At 41.1% G+C, this 16,964-nt stretch overlaps 1 protein-coding gene across 10 annotated transcripts in view; it reads right to left on the bottom strand.

Moving 5' to 3' along the window:
• The window catches only part of LOC111259178 (uncharacterized), a 132,506-nt gene that overhangs the window by 71,795 nt on the left and 43,747 nt on the right, over positions 1 to 16,964 (bottom strand). For 9 of the 10 annotated variants that reach the window (XR_002679457.2, XM_022830957.2, XM_022830951.2 and 6 more), the window contains exons 2-4: positions 8,798 to 9,007; positions 1,431 to 2,624; positions 274 to 393 (exon numbers count right to left, since the gene is read on the bottom strand). Coding sequence is in view for 9 of the 10 variants with exons in the window: in XM_022830957.2 (XP_022686692.1) it covers positions 274 to 393; positions 1,431 to 2,624; positions 8,798 to 9,007 (1,524 nt within the window). In the remaining variant the exon portion in view is untranslated. Of the gene's footprint in view, positions 1 to 273; positions 394 to 1,430; positions 2,625 to 8,797; positions 9,008 to 15,772; positions 15,894 to 16,964 lie in introns of those variants that run through there. The other variant, XM_022830954.2, reaches the window with a different exon arrangement.

Here is a 16,964-nt window from a genome sequence, read left to right as displayed (position 1 = left end):
AAAAAATGGTCCACTCTACTAACCCAACAGTTTGAAGCAGGTGAAGCAAGCTTCTTAGACATTTTGGACATGATATCTTCATTTGTGTAAAAGGCTTAATTGTAAAAGCCAGATGTTTGTCTTTAACTGTACATTATTCATATACACCAATACCTGAATGATTCATTTATACCGCATCAGCGCTCATGTTAATTAATGTGATTGTGTTAATTTCGCAATAGCTCTAAGTAAACACGTTAATATTAATCTTATCTATTGTATGAAGAAACTTACATTGGAGGAAGTGGCTGAAGACTGTAACTTTTCCTGTTTTCCAGTTGTCATCGTTGACTCCGAATGTATAACGGTTGCCTCAACCTTTTTCACCTTACGAACAACCGTTCGGCTGCGGCGCTGTAATTATTATTAATTAAATATTTTTAGTAAGTGTAAACATGGCAATACAATTCTGACCCGTGGCTGTAATATCTGATAGAAAAGCCCCTAAGCCAAGTCGCATAAGTGTCTGTGGGTAGCATGTAGCTATTAAACTGTTTATTCCTGTGTAAGCTTGTGTCGTGGTTTGTTTTATTTTCGCCATCGAATCCTATCTATCTATCTATCTATCTATCTATCTATCATAATAAAACTTGTGACCTAAAACCGCTAGGTCACTTTACTCTGAATAAATTTCAGGCGTATGATATATATATTAGGACAGATCCCCAGACAACCAAGAGAACCCTGGCAGAATATAAGGTTCAGATTAATAAGTTGCATCGACAAGAGCCATACACAAATCCTGTCGAAAGAACATGCCGAGAAAAGTTACGCAAGCTTCATGTTCATGAAGGCTGCCCCTTAAAACAAGCTCATTCATCATTAAGTGACCAGTTACGAGTTCAGGCAGGTAGCAGTCGTTATAGGGCGGGAAAACTTGTCATAAGTAAACACCCAGGTTCGACGAGCAACACAGTTTGGCTACACAGTTGACCCCTGGCATGACTCCACGGCGTTCGTAGGTGGCGAAAGTATTTCGGACGTAGCTGAAGAATACACTATACGGCGATTATGTCGTAGAAGCCTTAGCACTATATGATCAGCTGTTAAACAGAGCGCGTTATCACTAGCCAACAAATTCTTCCTTATCCAAGGGTAGCGTTTATTCTTATGCTCGCTTTTCTCTTTTATATCTAGTTAGAATTCACACATCAAAATATAACATTATATGATGCCGTTTTGAAAAATCCCGCCTTCGGCACTATGGGTGCTTCCTTTGTTCTTGTTCCAGAAAAAAATGTTACTATCAACGTTGGAACAATATAATCAGACGCGAATTAACCGAAGGCAAGTTCAATAAAACGTTGCAGAACCGGACGCCCTGCGTTTGAGGAAGAGGGTATTTGCGATTTGTAGAGAGAGACATCATTCTTTGCTTCCGGCGGACTTACGTAGTTATCTAGGGGTGATGGCGAATGCGACTCCGTGTCGGAGTTCTGGCTCTCGTCGTCATCGTCATCATCTTCATCGATCACCTCTTCGATAACATCTTTGCGCGCTTTACTTCTGAGTTTGGCCTTTTTTTCCTGGTCATCTGGCAAGTCGGGTATGTCTTCGAGTGTAGGACTCTTTGCACCCTGCACGCGCACCGGCTCCAAACAGGAGGAAGACTCTTCACTCACCGTCTCAGGCTCCTCGTGCCCATGAAGTGAAAGCGAAGCGTCGTCAAGCATCTGTTCCGAGTCGGGCTCGTTGTTGTCGGGCTCTTCCGACAAACTATCGGCGTCCTCACCGGCAAGCGAGGTACGGGCTGCCGGCCGCGGTGTCTTCATTAGCGAGTCTAACAGCTCCGACGTCTGTTTCTGCTCCTCGGCTTTATTGATCATAGTCTCGCCGTTGTCCCCGCTGTTAGGGGAAATACGTGCCTTATCAGGCGTGACCGTTTCTGCTTGATTATTCACGTCACCCTTGTTCATATGCTGTTGTGCTGCCGCGAGCTTCTCTTCCTGCGTGCGCAGAAGCATATCTTCAACTGTGGACTTCGCTAGCTGGACAGCCTCAGCAACGATGTTCTCTCCCAGTTCGACTAAACTGTCTGTACGTCTTTTGGACTCGGCAGAATCAGCTACGACAAAAATTTCAACGTTTGGGACAGAGTTGCGTTCGGAGTTTAGACCCGAGCCAGTTTGTTCACTTGATGGCGACATCATATCAGACTCGTGTAGACCAGGCGGTGTGTCGTCTTCTGGGGAGCATGTGATCGTTTCCTCGATGTCGAGATTTACACCGTGGGTCAGTAAGTCGGGATTCTCTTTGGCCAGCGTCTCGAGCACGTTCATTTCGACATCGTCGAGCAAGAATCGTTTACCCGCACCCGAGTTAGAGTTAGTCTGAGAGGGGGGAGATGATTCTAAAGGAGAGGTTGGAGGAGTTGAAGTGGGAAGATAATCCTGGTTAGGAGAACGCTGCGAAGCAGAGCCCGCGTCCAATTGCGAGGGTGACGCCATGCGGTTAGGTGAAAGAGACGAAAGCTCAGGATGCTTCCGTAACGCAGGGGGAACAGCACTCGAAGGATTGCGAACGTGGGTCGCAGATCGTTGAATCCAACGTGAACCGTTGGCTCGCCCCGATAATGCCCCTCTTACCTGAAATGATCATTTATTGATCGAGAGAAAAACACAAATACAGGAAGAGAGGGGGTAGAGAAAGGGAGGGGAAGAAAAAGATGCACACGCACACACACACGCGCGCGTGCATTAAAAGAAACATGGATTAGTTTTTGTTTGCCAACAAGCGACGCGCTATTGTCATGCCACTGCTTAGGTTAATGATAATGCTGAATAAAAATTAAAAAAGAGTAGGAAAAAAGGACAATGATGTCGTATTTAGGGAGTGTAGGTATATATTACACTGCATTGGAATGCATCTGGGATCATCGCTATGCAACAAGAAGGAACATTTCGGGAATTGCGGCCACCATAACCCATTGAGTTCTGTAGTGTGTATTAATTCCCGTGCTCGTCTCCCCATTTTCTCCCTTCATTTAGTTTTCCTTGCCCTAGTGAAAAGGTGACTGTAAGCTGAATGTTGCAGAAAACGCGCCGTGTTCAAGAAAATTAAGCGGCTCGCGTTAGGCGTTGGACAGAGTTAAGGATACTCCGACAACTATTGCCTGCTTAATTTTTTTTCCGTTGTACGGAATCGTCAAGGCAGTGGCCAAACCCCGCAATCTTCCGCATCAGTCGGCTCTTTCCTCTTCCATTTTTGTTTCGCCCTCTAATGTTCCAGATGCCATTTGTTACGATTAAATTCGTCCGGTGATCATAAGTGAGATTAGAAACCAATTAGCGACAGCTTGCTGATGTTATACTTGATTTGGATAATCTTATTGATGTTTATTTAATCGCAAGGGCCGTGGAACAAAAGTTGGGTCGACGTAAATTACCTCCGCCTAGCAGCCTACAACAACCTGGATGTTATGGAATAATTGCAAGGCCGGCTTCAGCCTATTGTACAGGAACATCCATGATACGAAATATTTGCATAAAAATAGAAAACATTTTTTATCACCGCAAATATGAATACGTTCATTCAGTTTAACGACTAGATTTCTACTAAGCAAATAGTTCGCTAATAACCGTAGCACTGTGTCCCGCCCAATTTCAAATTTTAATTCACGAAGTAGCCAGTAGCTATTTTTTCATCGTAGCTACGATAAAAGGGTAGAGCTGTTTGTTTTTACAGAAATTTCTGTGTGGCATTCTCTCGCATAGATCGCGCTGTCGCCTTCTGAACGGGCGCTTTTGTGCTTCCGCCGGGCATCAAAAGTGCAGAAGTGCAGATAGATTTTTTATCGTATGCAACACCAATGCAATAAATTAACGGACTTCGTCCGATTTTTGCCGATTGCCATAGCAATGATCACTTTGTTTGTATCTTTTAGTTTACCGTTCGGTAGATTTTCGCCCTGCCTTTCCAATGTATGACGGTGCGTAGAGTATGCAAAAAGTACAACCATAGTGCACAGCTTACCCTGAAGCTTTCGAGGCAGAAGCATTTCGTTTTCTCTCGGTCAGCGGTTCCCTACGGATTAAATTCCCAAGTGTGAAAAAAGAGGGCGGGAGACAGAGGGGTCGAATTCCTATTCGCGATAGTGCTGGTTCTTCGACTATCCTTTAGACCTAATTTTTGTTCACTCGTAATAGAATGTTTTTGCGATAATAATTAGTTTTTTTTTTCTCAAAATAGATTAACTCATTGGCCTTGAGTTAAGGAAAGTTGCGACACCAAACATGGACGCCGTTTCACGTCCTTTGTTGTGTCCTTTTTCGTGATTATCGGTTCCAACGAAGCACAACAGGCCTACTAAGATTTTCGATAGGAAAGACAAGGATACCGGGCAAACAGGAACTGCCAGACTACTCTAGCAAAAACGTAAATAAAACGAAAGGAAATTTTTGGTTCTACTAGACACCAAGAGAAGGAGGTCGACGCCGTATTGGCGTAAAAACTAGCAGTAGGAAAGGGCAACAATGCACTATTAGCATTTGGCTCATATCAAATCTATGCCGTATCCTCTGCCAATTATGTATAATACGTTGTTAGGTTGAGCAGACGATCAGCTAGTGACAAGCAAAAAGGATTACTTCCGATGAGGTACACGGGCAGTTGCAGAACATCTTCTCTGCGCAGATGAGGCGTAGGGTGTTCTATTTGCGTGTGTCGAAATCCAATAAAAGCTTAATATTTTCATTTGTTACGGATACACGTGTGCACCGTTTCCTTTTAAGCTTTAACCTACATTTTAGTGTCTAAGTAAAATCTTGTTCAGTTTAGCTTTATACTCCAATATACTCTTTCCGTTGGAAATTTCTAGACCAAAACAACCACCTTGATTTCCGCCTATTTTTCCCGCTCTCGGCATTTTGGATTTAGGCATGAGGAATGAGTTTTTTTGGTCTTATTGATTCCTACAGAAAGCGGCGGCCTACATAGAGTAACTAGACTCGCACGGACCACACAGGCCAATCGTCGGTCTGCAGTAAACTGTATTCGATACCGGGATATTTCAGGTCTATAACAGCGCAGATTACATATCTACCAACGTTCTTGTAGGTATATATTTACTTACGCTATAGTCAGCGGAGCATAGGAAAACAAAAACTCCGGTAGCCACTTCTCAGATCGTCGCATAGGTATTAATCTAATTGTGCCTATATTTGGGCTCGATTAGTTGATGAATTGACCCTGGCCGTTACAAGTGGCTTCTATAGGACATTTGCAATACCTTCAGCTGATTCGGTGATCGTTTATCATTCTGCTCATACGTCCCAATAAGTTGTTGAATTGCGCTGTTTGGGTATGCATGGCAAGCTGCTATTATATTTCGGGCACACAAAATTGCCCTGGCGTCACTTCGGTTTGCTACTGTTATTACACATATCCCGCTGCTGCACCCACCAGTGGTATTAACTTATATTCCGCCCCACTTTTCAGGGTCGTTGTCGACCGTCTTCGGTCATCGGTAGGTTGTATGGCAAGCTACGGTCACTTCTAGTAGTTCTATTTACTACCGAATTACTACTCATAGAACAATGACCATAATCGCCCATTACTAAAAACGGAATGGGTAGCTTACCAATAGCAATGTCATCCTCAAAAAAAACTTCCAGTAACAAAACAAGAAAGAATCATAGCACCACTGTCTACCACCATAGCAAATCAAGGCTCGTAGTTCTATAATAAACTTATATGTGCTAGCTGAAGATTTGCTGAACTCAATTTAATTAAGCGTTTACAGGCTTCTTTTGCCGAACAGGCACTCAATTGGCAAAGTAGAAAATCGTCATGTGAGCGGAATAGAGGTAACATACCGATCAGCAGAATGTAGGCTATAGATAACATGAACATTCTTCATTTCGTTTCCGACATGAGGTCGACGCATTTTGATATTATACTAATGCCAAAAATTTTCTGCGAGAAAAGCAAAAACACCTATGCCAAAAACTGGTCCAACGAACAGTTTTTACGCGATAACATTAAAACAAACAGTTAGGCCGCCTTGGCAACAGAAGTAATTAGCGTTACCCCATTATATTTATAGAATGTACCCTTCAGAAGATAAACAGCATATATGATTTTATAGAAAACAGACTGTTTAATCATCATTTAATTTGCAAGCCATCAGCTGTAAGGAAGTCCGTCGTTAGCATATGTACGCATCTCTTGCTCAAGGTAGGGCTCAGCTCGCAGCTTATCTGCTCGTACAGGTATCCTCCCGCTCCTGACCTATTCGGCCATCTTAAACCCTAAGCTGACCCCACGATATTAAACTTTGTTTGCCACTTTCAAGTTTATATAATAGCGGTAGAATTGTAGTAGTAGTAGTAGTAGCAGCAGTAGCTATCGGAAGATGGTTACGCGTTGGAATCGCGTTACTTCTCCTCGTTTATTTTTGATCGTGTTTAGCCGTCTGTGACATCGGACAGCTGTGACTGATGAGCAATTGTCGCTGGCTTGACTGCTCAGGTCTTAGCTAAATAAGTTCATTACCGCCCAGTTACCAAGCGACTGGACCACCGACATCCATCTGAGTGAAGGAGCTGAATAAAAAACTTCCTGGTTACTTCTCATCTAATGCTACTCATCCAAAATCAAGCGGGCGATTACACACGAAACAATTGTGGGAAATCTTCGATTGCTTGATTTCTCACATACCAAGGTTATACTAGCTTATAAATGCGGATCATGTCCCTCACACCTATTTTATAGATATACGAAGAAGATTTTTATGTAATTCTTTGCTATAACTGTTAACACATAGACACTGGTCTATTTCACAGGTGTCCGTCAACTGCTGTTTAATCGTTATGTATTACAGTACAACGTATGCGTTTTACTGGTAATTTGTTAATTCTATTCAACTTAACAGTGGACTCTATGGTCAGAGTTAGCTGCTATCCACAACAAGCGTACAACGAGAACGCATGTTATAGCAGAGTATGTGCACGTGTCTGTGCTCTCTATAATTGTATGTTGAACATGATGCAGCCCGAAATAAGCTTCTTTCTTCGTGCTGTATTTCCTTTGTGAGTGTTCAGGAATAAGGAGTTCATGAAAAAGCTACAACGGATCACTGATCGTGAGAGGCTCTTGCTGATATTAGCGGCTACGAACGCATAAAGGTTTTTTTTGCTACTATCAGAGTCACGAATCTGACGATCAGACTCCCATCTGTGCGTAACTTCGGTCAGTTAGCCTAGGGAGGCGAGCAGTGTCACCAAAACGCAATGATGTTAATTTTGGAAAAAGGAGCAAATTAATAGAAATCAGAAACTTGCTTATAATCGCGCACACACATACTGACGACAGAGACCGACAGAAAATATGGGAACAGATGTAAACAGGGACTAGAATAGTTCATCAGCGCAAGTCTAGACAAATTGCGCATTGCAATTCCCCACTTGTTTTGGGCATCTGAAATGGACGTACATAAAGCGTTGGGGCTGGAAAGCAGCAAGGACTTTTAATGTCTGTACTATTATTATTAATATTCTAACAACTTCTAATTAAAGCCTACGACGTGTGAAGCGTGACAGATACGTATCTTCTCTATTTTGCGTTTTATCAATACATGCGGTCATGGGTCACTATGAAATAGCGTTTATTTTTATTAGTTGTTCCAAATAGAGATCCTTAAATAATAAAACCTAACGCAGGCCAAGTTCGATCGGACAGTAAGTTTTCCAGAAGGCTGAAGGGCGCATCTTTCATACGTGCCATATCGTCATCATCTTTCATTCACATCTTTGTCAAGTAAATATATAAACTGAATATAAAATTATCTGTATTTTTTTGAAGGGCTTTATAATATACCGTAGATAAATCTCTGCTGAAAATAGAAAATAATGATCAATTTACGTATTTGACCATAGTCCGAATTAAGAATATTTGATTTTAGCACACCGGTTTTTCTTTCTGAAGACATACATTAAAGACGGTCGATTAGAGCCCCGTGCCCATGAGGCTTTTTAGAGGGACGACGCTCATTTTATCATCGACCCTTATAAACGCTTTCCAAAGCAGAATCACGAAACAGCAGAGGGAATATCTTTTGAAATTATAATCGGTGCGAAGAAAAGATGATATAAGATCAAATATTCCGATAATGCCGAACATAAATCAATTGAAAGCGCCTTTCGCTCATTCGAAAATGTTGAAGACCCATACAGAAGCGAATCTGCACCCGGCAATATTGAACATTTGCGAAATTAAGGTCGCAATGCTGGATCACAATGGAAAGGTTTTAGAAAGAATTGCTATTGCATAGTCCTACGTCTAACGATGTTCTATCGTTTTAAGGATGCTTGAGGACGTTTCTCGTCTCCTAGGCCCAATTAATCGTATTATAGTTGATGTACACAAGTTCATTGAGGCCGGCAGGTGTGGATCACTTCCTGTTATTCGACTGTGCGATCCCAGTTAAAATGTATAGGATGTTAGTTTACTATTTAAATAATCACTGTTTTTACAGAACTATTGAAATGGGTAGGATTGGTTAAGTTTGATCAAAATACTTTAACAATTCACGTCTGATAGAAATGGGTCATTCGCTTCAACGTAGTTATACCACAATAATAACATGAGGAGAAACGATGGCGCGGCACTTGGATGCTGACCGTTTATCAATAGAAAAATATCACTTAAGGCCATTACAAGCCAAAGCTGCCAAAAGCGGCGGGCCTGTTGCATCTAATTGGGGGGGGGGGGGGGGGGTGTGATCTGACTGTTGCCATTGTTGGCCAATCCTTGTACATACTTTGAAATCGGCCTCACGACAGAGAAGGGCGTGGTCTTCGAGTTTGCACTCGTGTAGTTTGTGTCCACAGTCGCACGGCACGATCGGACAAGTGGAGTCGTGGCAAGTGCCGACGTTAATGCAGTTCTCGCAGTGCAGGTGGATATCACGCTCCGCCGATAAAGAGACAGGCGATGCCACTGAAGCTGATGATTCGCCCGCTGACGGCACCTAAACACACACACACACACACACAGAAAAAAACGCAATCAAGAAACAATCTCGACTTCAAGTTTATTGAACTACGCTTAGATAAGTTAGATTCTTTTTATGCTTGGTATATTTGATCTTACATGGCCTTGAAAGAAAAATGTTCTATATGCTAGAATACCGCTAAGTTTGGCACAAAATAATTTTTCATCTTTGTCGCATAGCAGATGCTGGTGCCATTGATTATTCTTAAAAACACACGAGTCAGCTATACTGCCAGAACTTAAACACCATGTACTTAACAATGTGCGTAATTGAAACATTGTTTCGTGGAGCTCGCATATCTAAGATAGCCTACTACAATATATACTCATCATAACCCTGTATTTCTATCAAAATAAACTGAGCACTTAGGAAAATTATCGAAGATCGCCAGTCGATACCATAGCTTGTTTCGTATCAGTTCAATGGACAAATATGTCGGGCGGTATCTGAGATAATAACGTGCATCCTTAACACTCATCCTACCGCTTGATGACGTATTTTGAAAGCTGAGAGAAGCCTCCATTGTTTACCGTCATTGTTTTCATTGACAGACGTTAAACTAATAATATTTTGAACAAATATAGGTTGAGTTTCTCGAACGGTTAACGCAGTGCTATGAACGATTAACCTATAGAGACGACCTAACAGAATAGTGTATTAATATTTGTTCCTTAACGCAAACGCCGTAGTGGAATTGTACATCGTTGCGATATATATATATATATATATATATCTCATAGGTTTGAAACCGCAAAAACCGAAATCCTTCATCTTTAGCTCTCGAAGCTTACCTCCCACGTGACTATAATCAGTAGCGCGATAAAAGAACGCTCGTGGAAGTCTTGCACTGTTGTACACACAAATACCTAAAAGCAAAGCCTGCCGTACTCACCGGTTATATATATATATATATATATATATATATAATATCAAATAATCTACTGAAATAGTCGTCTTGTCTAGCTCGATACGAACAAACTTTCTCATGAATGACAGCTTGAGAGCAGACTCATAAAAAAAAACGTTGAACCTTCTAATCATGCCGTCCATTCCTTCTCTGTCAAACTGAAAGAGTTGTAGGTTATTACTTACCTCTTTGTTTTTTTTTCTTCTACAAAAGGCATTTCAGTGATATTCATAGACAAATCGATAGATTGTGGCACATCAGGATGTGTATATGTAATCAACGAGCTGCCAGGACAGAGACCAGTAGGCTTAAGTAATTTTTAGGACATATATAATCAGTTGTCGATAGAACCACCGCTCCGGCGACGCGACTCCGTTGTGAGCCGCGTCCTACAAAGGTACAAACTTCTGTTGTGATTGAATTGGAGGAAGTAATACGACCGTGAATAAAAAGGACCCAATTTAGCGATCTGAGATTCGCCAGTGCTGACCCACCATGAACAGGAACGGCCAATGAAACTACTTAACGCCACTGTTCGATCTTAATGGCTAATTTTGTTCAATTTGACGCTACTTGATCAGCGTCAATTTTCATTAATAGAAAGTCATATGTCTAGTAAAACAGAAAAACACGATTCCTTGGCTTAAACATGTAGTGACTACCCACAGCATAAATTTACAGCATAGTGTATCGCTTTTCGGCTGTATATACGTATTTTCGAAGAACCACAGGTGAGACGGCATTGTTTACCGAACCACACTTGATAGTCTTTATTGACCTTCTAGTATTCCTGGGAATTTTTATTCTTTTATATGTCCAGAGACGCTAAGGATCTGCCTTTTTGGTTAATTCGTTCAATTAATGTACCATGGCGTGGTAGGCGGTTCTGATTGTTACTGAAAACTCTACTTGCTATAGTCATATCCTAGATCGCACGGAACGGGAAACGAAAGACGCACTGTGAGAGACCGTTTACGAAAATCAAGCGATTAGTAATGGCTGATTAGCTGTGGCCAGCAAATCAAGACTTTTCCAGCTGACGCAGACCAACAATTATTTTCTCATAGGTGTTCACGTTTATGTATTTGTGTATGTACATCTATTAGGCTGTCGAAAAAAATAACATTTTAAAGCCAAAATTGAAGCAAACGCCTTTTTTTTTTTCGTTTTAAAATATCGTCACTAAACTAAATGTGATAGTAGGAATTTTTTATTGATGATCTTCTAGCATCCTTTTAGTGACACCATAATTTCTCCGGTTTCTTACCCAAAAATTGTAATGAGTGGTTAATTTTAGTATTCCTTAACTGAAATTTAATAAACATTATTAGGAAATTTCTGCAAACACCGAAATAGATGATAGTCGGATAGTGCCAGCCAGATGCGGGCTATACGGTGGATGCATTGAAGTTTCCTATTAATTTTTTTCAGATAGCTAAATATGTCTGTGGTCTAACATTGTTATCGTGAACGGCGATACCTATTTTCTGTTTACTAGCCTGGTCCAGTTTTTTCTGGGTCTTGTCGTAATCCTGTTAGCTGTTGGCCGTGGAGGTCCAAATCAGTGATTTCGTCTGCCGGCAAAAACTCACTGCAGTCTGATAAAATACAAAATATAACCATCTTTGACGTCAGTTTGGGCTTTACCATAGGTTGTGGATTAATTTTTATTTATATATTATTTTCATAAATAACCTGCTCTTTATAATCCATGATCGACCGCTTTAAAAAAAAAAGCTTGATCCTGTTGCGTTTCCATAGAATTTTATGGGTGAAAGTACAATCGAATTAATTATTTTACGTCAATTCGTGTGACATCGGCCTCTTTTTGGAGCCTTTTTCTATCTGGTTAAAGACTATGTCGTGGTGGATGTTTAGCTCCTCGGCCATATGATGGCTACTCATCTGTCGATCTTGCTCAATTTTTTACTTTAACAATAATTTCATCAATTTTTTCATAATTGATTAATCATTATGGGACCATCTTTCATGTCAAGATTTCTAGAAGAAAGTTACATGATAAGACCATGTTTGTATTTTTCCTCCGACAACGTATCTTAATTATAAGCAACGCAATTTTTTTTATGGGCTCAAACAGAATGTGTACCTTTACCGCAACAAAGTTGTAAAATTACTAAATTTTTGCAAAAAAAATGTACTTATTCTTAGAACACTCTATCTTATATCTGAAAAAAGAAATTTCAAATATTTTAGCACATCTACTACCGTCAAATCTCTGCTTTGAAATGATAGCAACGGCTACCCTGAGGTGCGTGACTTGAAAATCATTTAGATGAAGAAACGGTCAATACTTTTGCTACGGTCCAACCCGAAGCGGTAGACCCGAAAGAAACTCTCTATACGAGTGATGATAGATAGGTATGCTGATAAAAACTGAGAGATTGATATCAAAATAATATGAATCTCTAGCTGTTCTCAGAATTTAAACCGATATATTCAAACGTTTAGCGGTGGTAGCATACGTATGGAACTAAACATTTCGTCTAAACACCAAAAACATTACCAGTTATATTGACACAATCACTATTTTACCCGACAGCCACCATTATCCCTATGGCAAAATAGAACGATTCAGGTAGACTATGTTGTATGTATAGTTTCTGGGTCCTTCGCCCGTCACCGAGAGCTTCCTTGCTTGCGGGTAATATTCACAGTCTGGTGGATAACTCTTGGAAACCTTTTTTAGGTCGTTTGATCGGTTTTGGGAGGATTTTCAACTAGTTGATAACTTTAATTTGGCTGGATTTCATGAATGTCAGTAGGTGCACGACCGTTTGTCTGACGCTGGCTATAGCCGTTCAATCAGACGAGACAACGGTTATCACGGAGTTGCAGAGCTTAGCGTGGTATACGACAGCCACTCACAACAGGTATTCATCTTATAACAATAATGACGAGGAGCGACTAAGCCGCTTTCAATGAAAAAAGTAAAGGTTACAGTTGCTAATGCTGCTACAGTCTGTTGCCTGCTGAGTGGAACTGCTCTGTCATTGCTAGATTTTCCCCCGTTCGAGCCTACGGCTAGTGGAAATCGAAGCGACAACAAAACCCATTGGCGGTAAGCATATAGCGAGACGGAACAAAGAACTGGTAAGCGTTTTCGTTGCTAAATCCATCTTCGTTTGTCGCGAGGCGTCTAACAATGCGGCATGGCGTACCGTAGATGGGGGCGGAGAGCGAAAAAGGCCGCCGGACAGCCCCCGCCTCACCGGACTAAGCTTTCACCACCTTATAAAAATGGTCGTTGACGCCTGGCGAAAAACGAACTGTCGTCGTTGAACGGCTGTAGAACGAACGGTAAACGTGATGAATGATTTAACCGCACGGCGGCCTGTACAATGGCTACTACCGTGAAGTGGATAAATGCCCTTGTCAAATATCGCTTCCTTCATCGTTTGATTACTTTAAACGTTTTCATCATGATTTATTATATACAATATGCTATATTAGGTTATACCATATAGTACATAGAGCAGCTTATCATATATATTTCATTTAGTACTTGTATCATGGCCACTTCGTAGGAAGCTTTGAAGGCATAGCGAGTGCATACATCTCGTTCTATGAGATATGAAGCAAAGGTTAGGCGTAACACTGTCCTTATTAGATAGGCACAACCGTATTGTCATTATTTTTTTCTTCACGAAATTGGCAATATCCATTTCCTAAGGACAGGTAAATGTACATAAACCATTACCTGTAATCTACAATTGAGGACATATTACAAACAAAGCGCATTTTTCCCAAAAATCCTTTATGCTCAAATCGTCTCTACGCAAAAGATGAGCGGTCTATGCTCATCAATATTAGAAATGATCACAGTATTGTCTGCGGGTATTAAATTGCCTCAAATTAAAAGAAAAATCAAAACAAGATCAGAGTATATACCACTTTGTTGCGGAAAGTGCTACTTCAAAGTAACGATTCTGTTAAAAAAAAACAGCTGAAGCAGAGGTCGCAGCTACTAGAAAATAGGCTATAATCTATTTACTGCTCTGTCCCTTTACGGGTCTATAACAACGATGCGAGTAAGTTATCGTACTAGTTTGAACTTACTAACACCGCATGATACTCGAGCATTTAAAATTGGTGCCTTTTAACTATTTGTCTACGTTAACATTTGTTTTATTGTAAAGCTCTGTTGTACCCGTAGAGCAGACGGGCCAGCATGTGTAGTTCCAAAGAAAAATGTCAGCTTATTTACCGTTCTAATGCATTAGCTGCGATTAGATCTGCTGATTCTGCGGATAGATCTGCTGAGATAAGCTGGTTCTTACACTTAGTAGACTTTGCTAGATTGAGACAGTCATTAAATCCATCTGTCCAATATGGCCTATAGATATGGTTCAATCAGATATCCCGTAGCAATTTCGAGAGTGGCACCTAATTGGGTGCTACGAGATGTTTTTATTACTAGTTTGTTTCATAACGGTAGTGGCGGCGGCGGAATCTGTGAACGAATGATTTGTCTTTCAACTGATGGTCAATAAATTAAATATCGTTCAATAAAATGAAGAGGATATGCGAGACAAGGTAGAAAGTTCGCAGGCTTAAAACTCGAACGGAAAGATTACGATTAGAAAATACACTTATCTAAGGTACGAGAAAATACCACCCGGTTATACGCGGCTTTCCTAGGTTTGACAGCGGAGTTCTGCTTGAAGTTTCGGAAGATAATGTTAAACATACACCGTGTATGTGTACATCATAAAAACAGTGTTCAAATTTTAATGAGTTTTGGTGAACCGGAGGATTGTACATAAAATCTTAACTTCGGTAAGACATGCTTGGATTCTGTTGTTGACCGAACGAACTGCTCCTTATGAACGCAATGAACGTTAAGGAAACCCTGTAATTTTTTGATGGGTCCCATTTTATTGACCCTTTGTGTATTTGACCGCGCGCAATATGCCTGGTTCATTGCATCTGCCACAATGTTCATACTAAATATCCATGTGTTTTTGCGCATGCTTTCGCCATTCGAATAAGACCGAAGACGAAAATTAATAATACATAAAGTAGCACATTGTAAACAGAGGCCTGACAGAAAAAAATGATATTTACTACGTAAATGCAGAGCTTTATGTTCAATAGCATCGTGAGTATTTCACCGTTATCCTTATTATTTCAGTGGCGGACTTCGTTGTTAACAGGCTTTATTATCATGCAAATAGAAAGGGTGAACAGAAGACGAATCAGTTTGAATAAGTATTCCATACCAAGATAGGAGGCGTAGAACCCAAAAACAGACCTATGATAAGTTAGCAGGCTTGTGCTGTCTACAAAGAGGCAACTAAGTGCAGATTATCTGAGAAATAAGACAGACTTTGTGCGACGTTCGTAACCCTGAGGAGTCTGGCCGTAGAACGTCATCGACAGATTCACACATGAACGTCTCGGCGGAGCTGGACGTTTTTCTGAATATATATATATATATATATATATATATATATATATATATATGAGATAGGTGTAAAACATGCGAGAGGTTTGTACAGAATCTTATCGCAGGGATCAAGCAAAGGCAAGCGCCAAAAAAGAATGGATTATTTAAACTTTATGATGATCATGTAGCTCAAATCAGTGGATTTCCAGTGGCCAACCAAGTTATGTGTCCGATATGTGTACTAATGTATGATAGATTGTATACGTTGTTTATTTTACGTTTGTAATGGAAGCGGGTCATATACTATGCCTGGTAGTAGAGTTTGTGCTTTCCGTTTGGCAACGTATGGAACTCTCATTAAGTGCACTCTCCCAGTGAGTCATGCACAAATCACTCTGGTTTGTTTTCAATGCCATTGGCAACCTACCGTCGATATATCCAGCAGAGCACGGACGTCCCGCCAAACACATAAAAGCACATAGATAAATACTAACCAGCCGAAGTACCACCACATGATTGGCTCTTCCGAATAAATCACTTTGAAACAAAGAAAGAACGATGCGACACACACTGCTCAGTCAATTACGGGGCAATTATTTTCTAGCAGTACTTGAACTTTATTTAAAGTCAATCACAAAAGGCTCTACTAACGTTTGTTGAGGTAAAAATAAATATCACCAGTTATGTAGAGTATTGTTTCGCGGGGAATATTAACGTGTTCTTTCTTGGACCACCGACGCATCTTACGTTTAGTATCCAATGGTTCACAATTACAGGATTCGATGACACATACAAAACGATGCTACAGTTGACCTCCTTCATGCTGAACTTCATTTTCGAATAGCTGCCTTCCTTACAGCTATGTCAACTTCAGATTCTTTCCTGCATAATGCCGGTCTTGATTATTTCGTTGTACTCAATTTTGTGCACCAGAACCACCACAGCTACCCCTCAAATCTTTGTCGGTATAGGTGGAGTTATAGCTTCTTCTGTTGTGATCGCACTGGACAAGCCAGCGTAATTACCATGCAGCCTCTGCCCACCAGGAAATACTTCAAACGTGTTATTGTCGTTCTTCCGGTGTCGGAGACGACGCTGTTCAGCCGATCGGTCACTTATTGTTGTCGTCGAGGGGGATTTCGCTGCACATCTCTTTTGCTGACGCGCGAGTTAGCGGGCTCAGCGCATACGGTTTGCGCACTAATCGTCATCGTTGCCGATTACCAACCGATCAACTGGCGCCAGTGTTCCGATCGAACAATGAATGCTACTATCTATCGAATGAACATGATGTCGTGGATGTTGCCCGTGTGGGTAAATCGCGGCGATGTCTAGTTTAGCGCCGACGTTTGAGCTGGACGTTGCGTCGTTGGATGCTGCCGAAAGCCGGCGGCAGATCGTCGAACGTATGGCTACCCGCAGACTGTTACCGATACCAGCGATGTTCCCTTACTGATTAACGCTGTTTGCTGTTACGGCCGCGCCATACGATTAATCAATAACTACCACTACGAAGTGCAAACAGCAGGCTGGAGATAGGCACGACGAGTTAGCCACGCACTGATCGTCCTTGTCGGATCTGTTGCCTCATCAGCATTACCCGAGCAAGATCATCATCA

Source organism: Varroa jacobsoni, unplaced genomic scaffold, assembly GCF_002532875.2.
Source record: "Varroa jacobsoni isolate VJ856 unplaced genomic scaffold, vjacob_1.0 scaffold_302, whole genome shotgun sequence".
Classification (NCBI taxonomy): Eukaryota; Metazoa; Arthropoda; class Arachnida; order Mesostigmata; family Varroidae; genus Varroa; species Varroa jacobsoni.
This window is presented reverse-complemented; position numbering and strand designations above follow the sequence as displayed.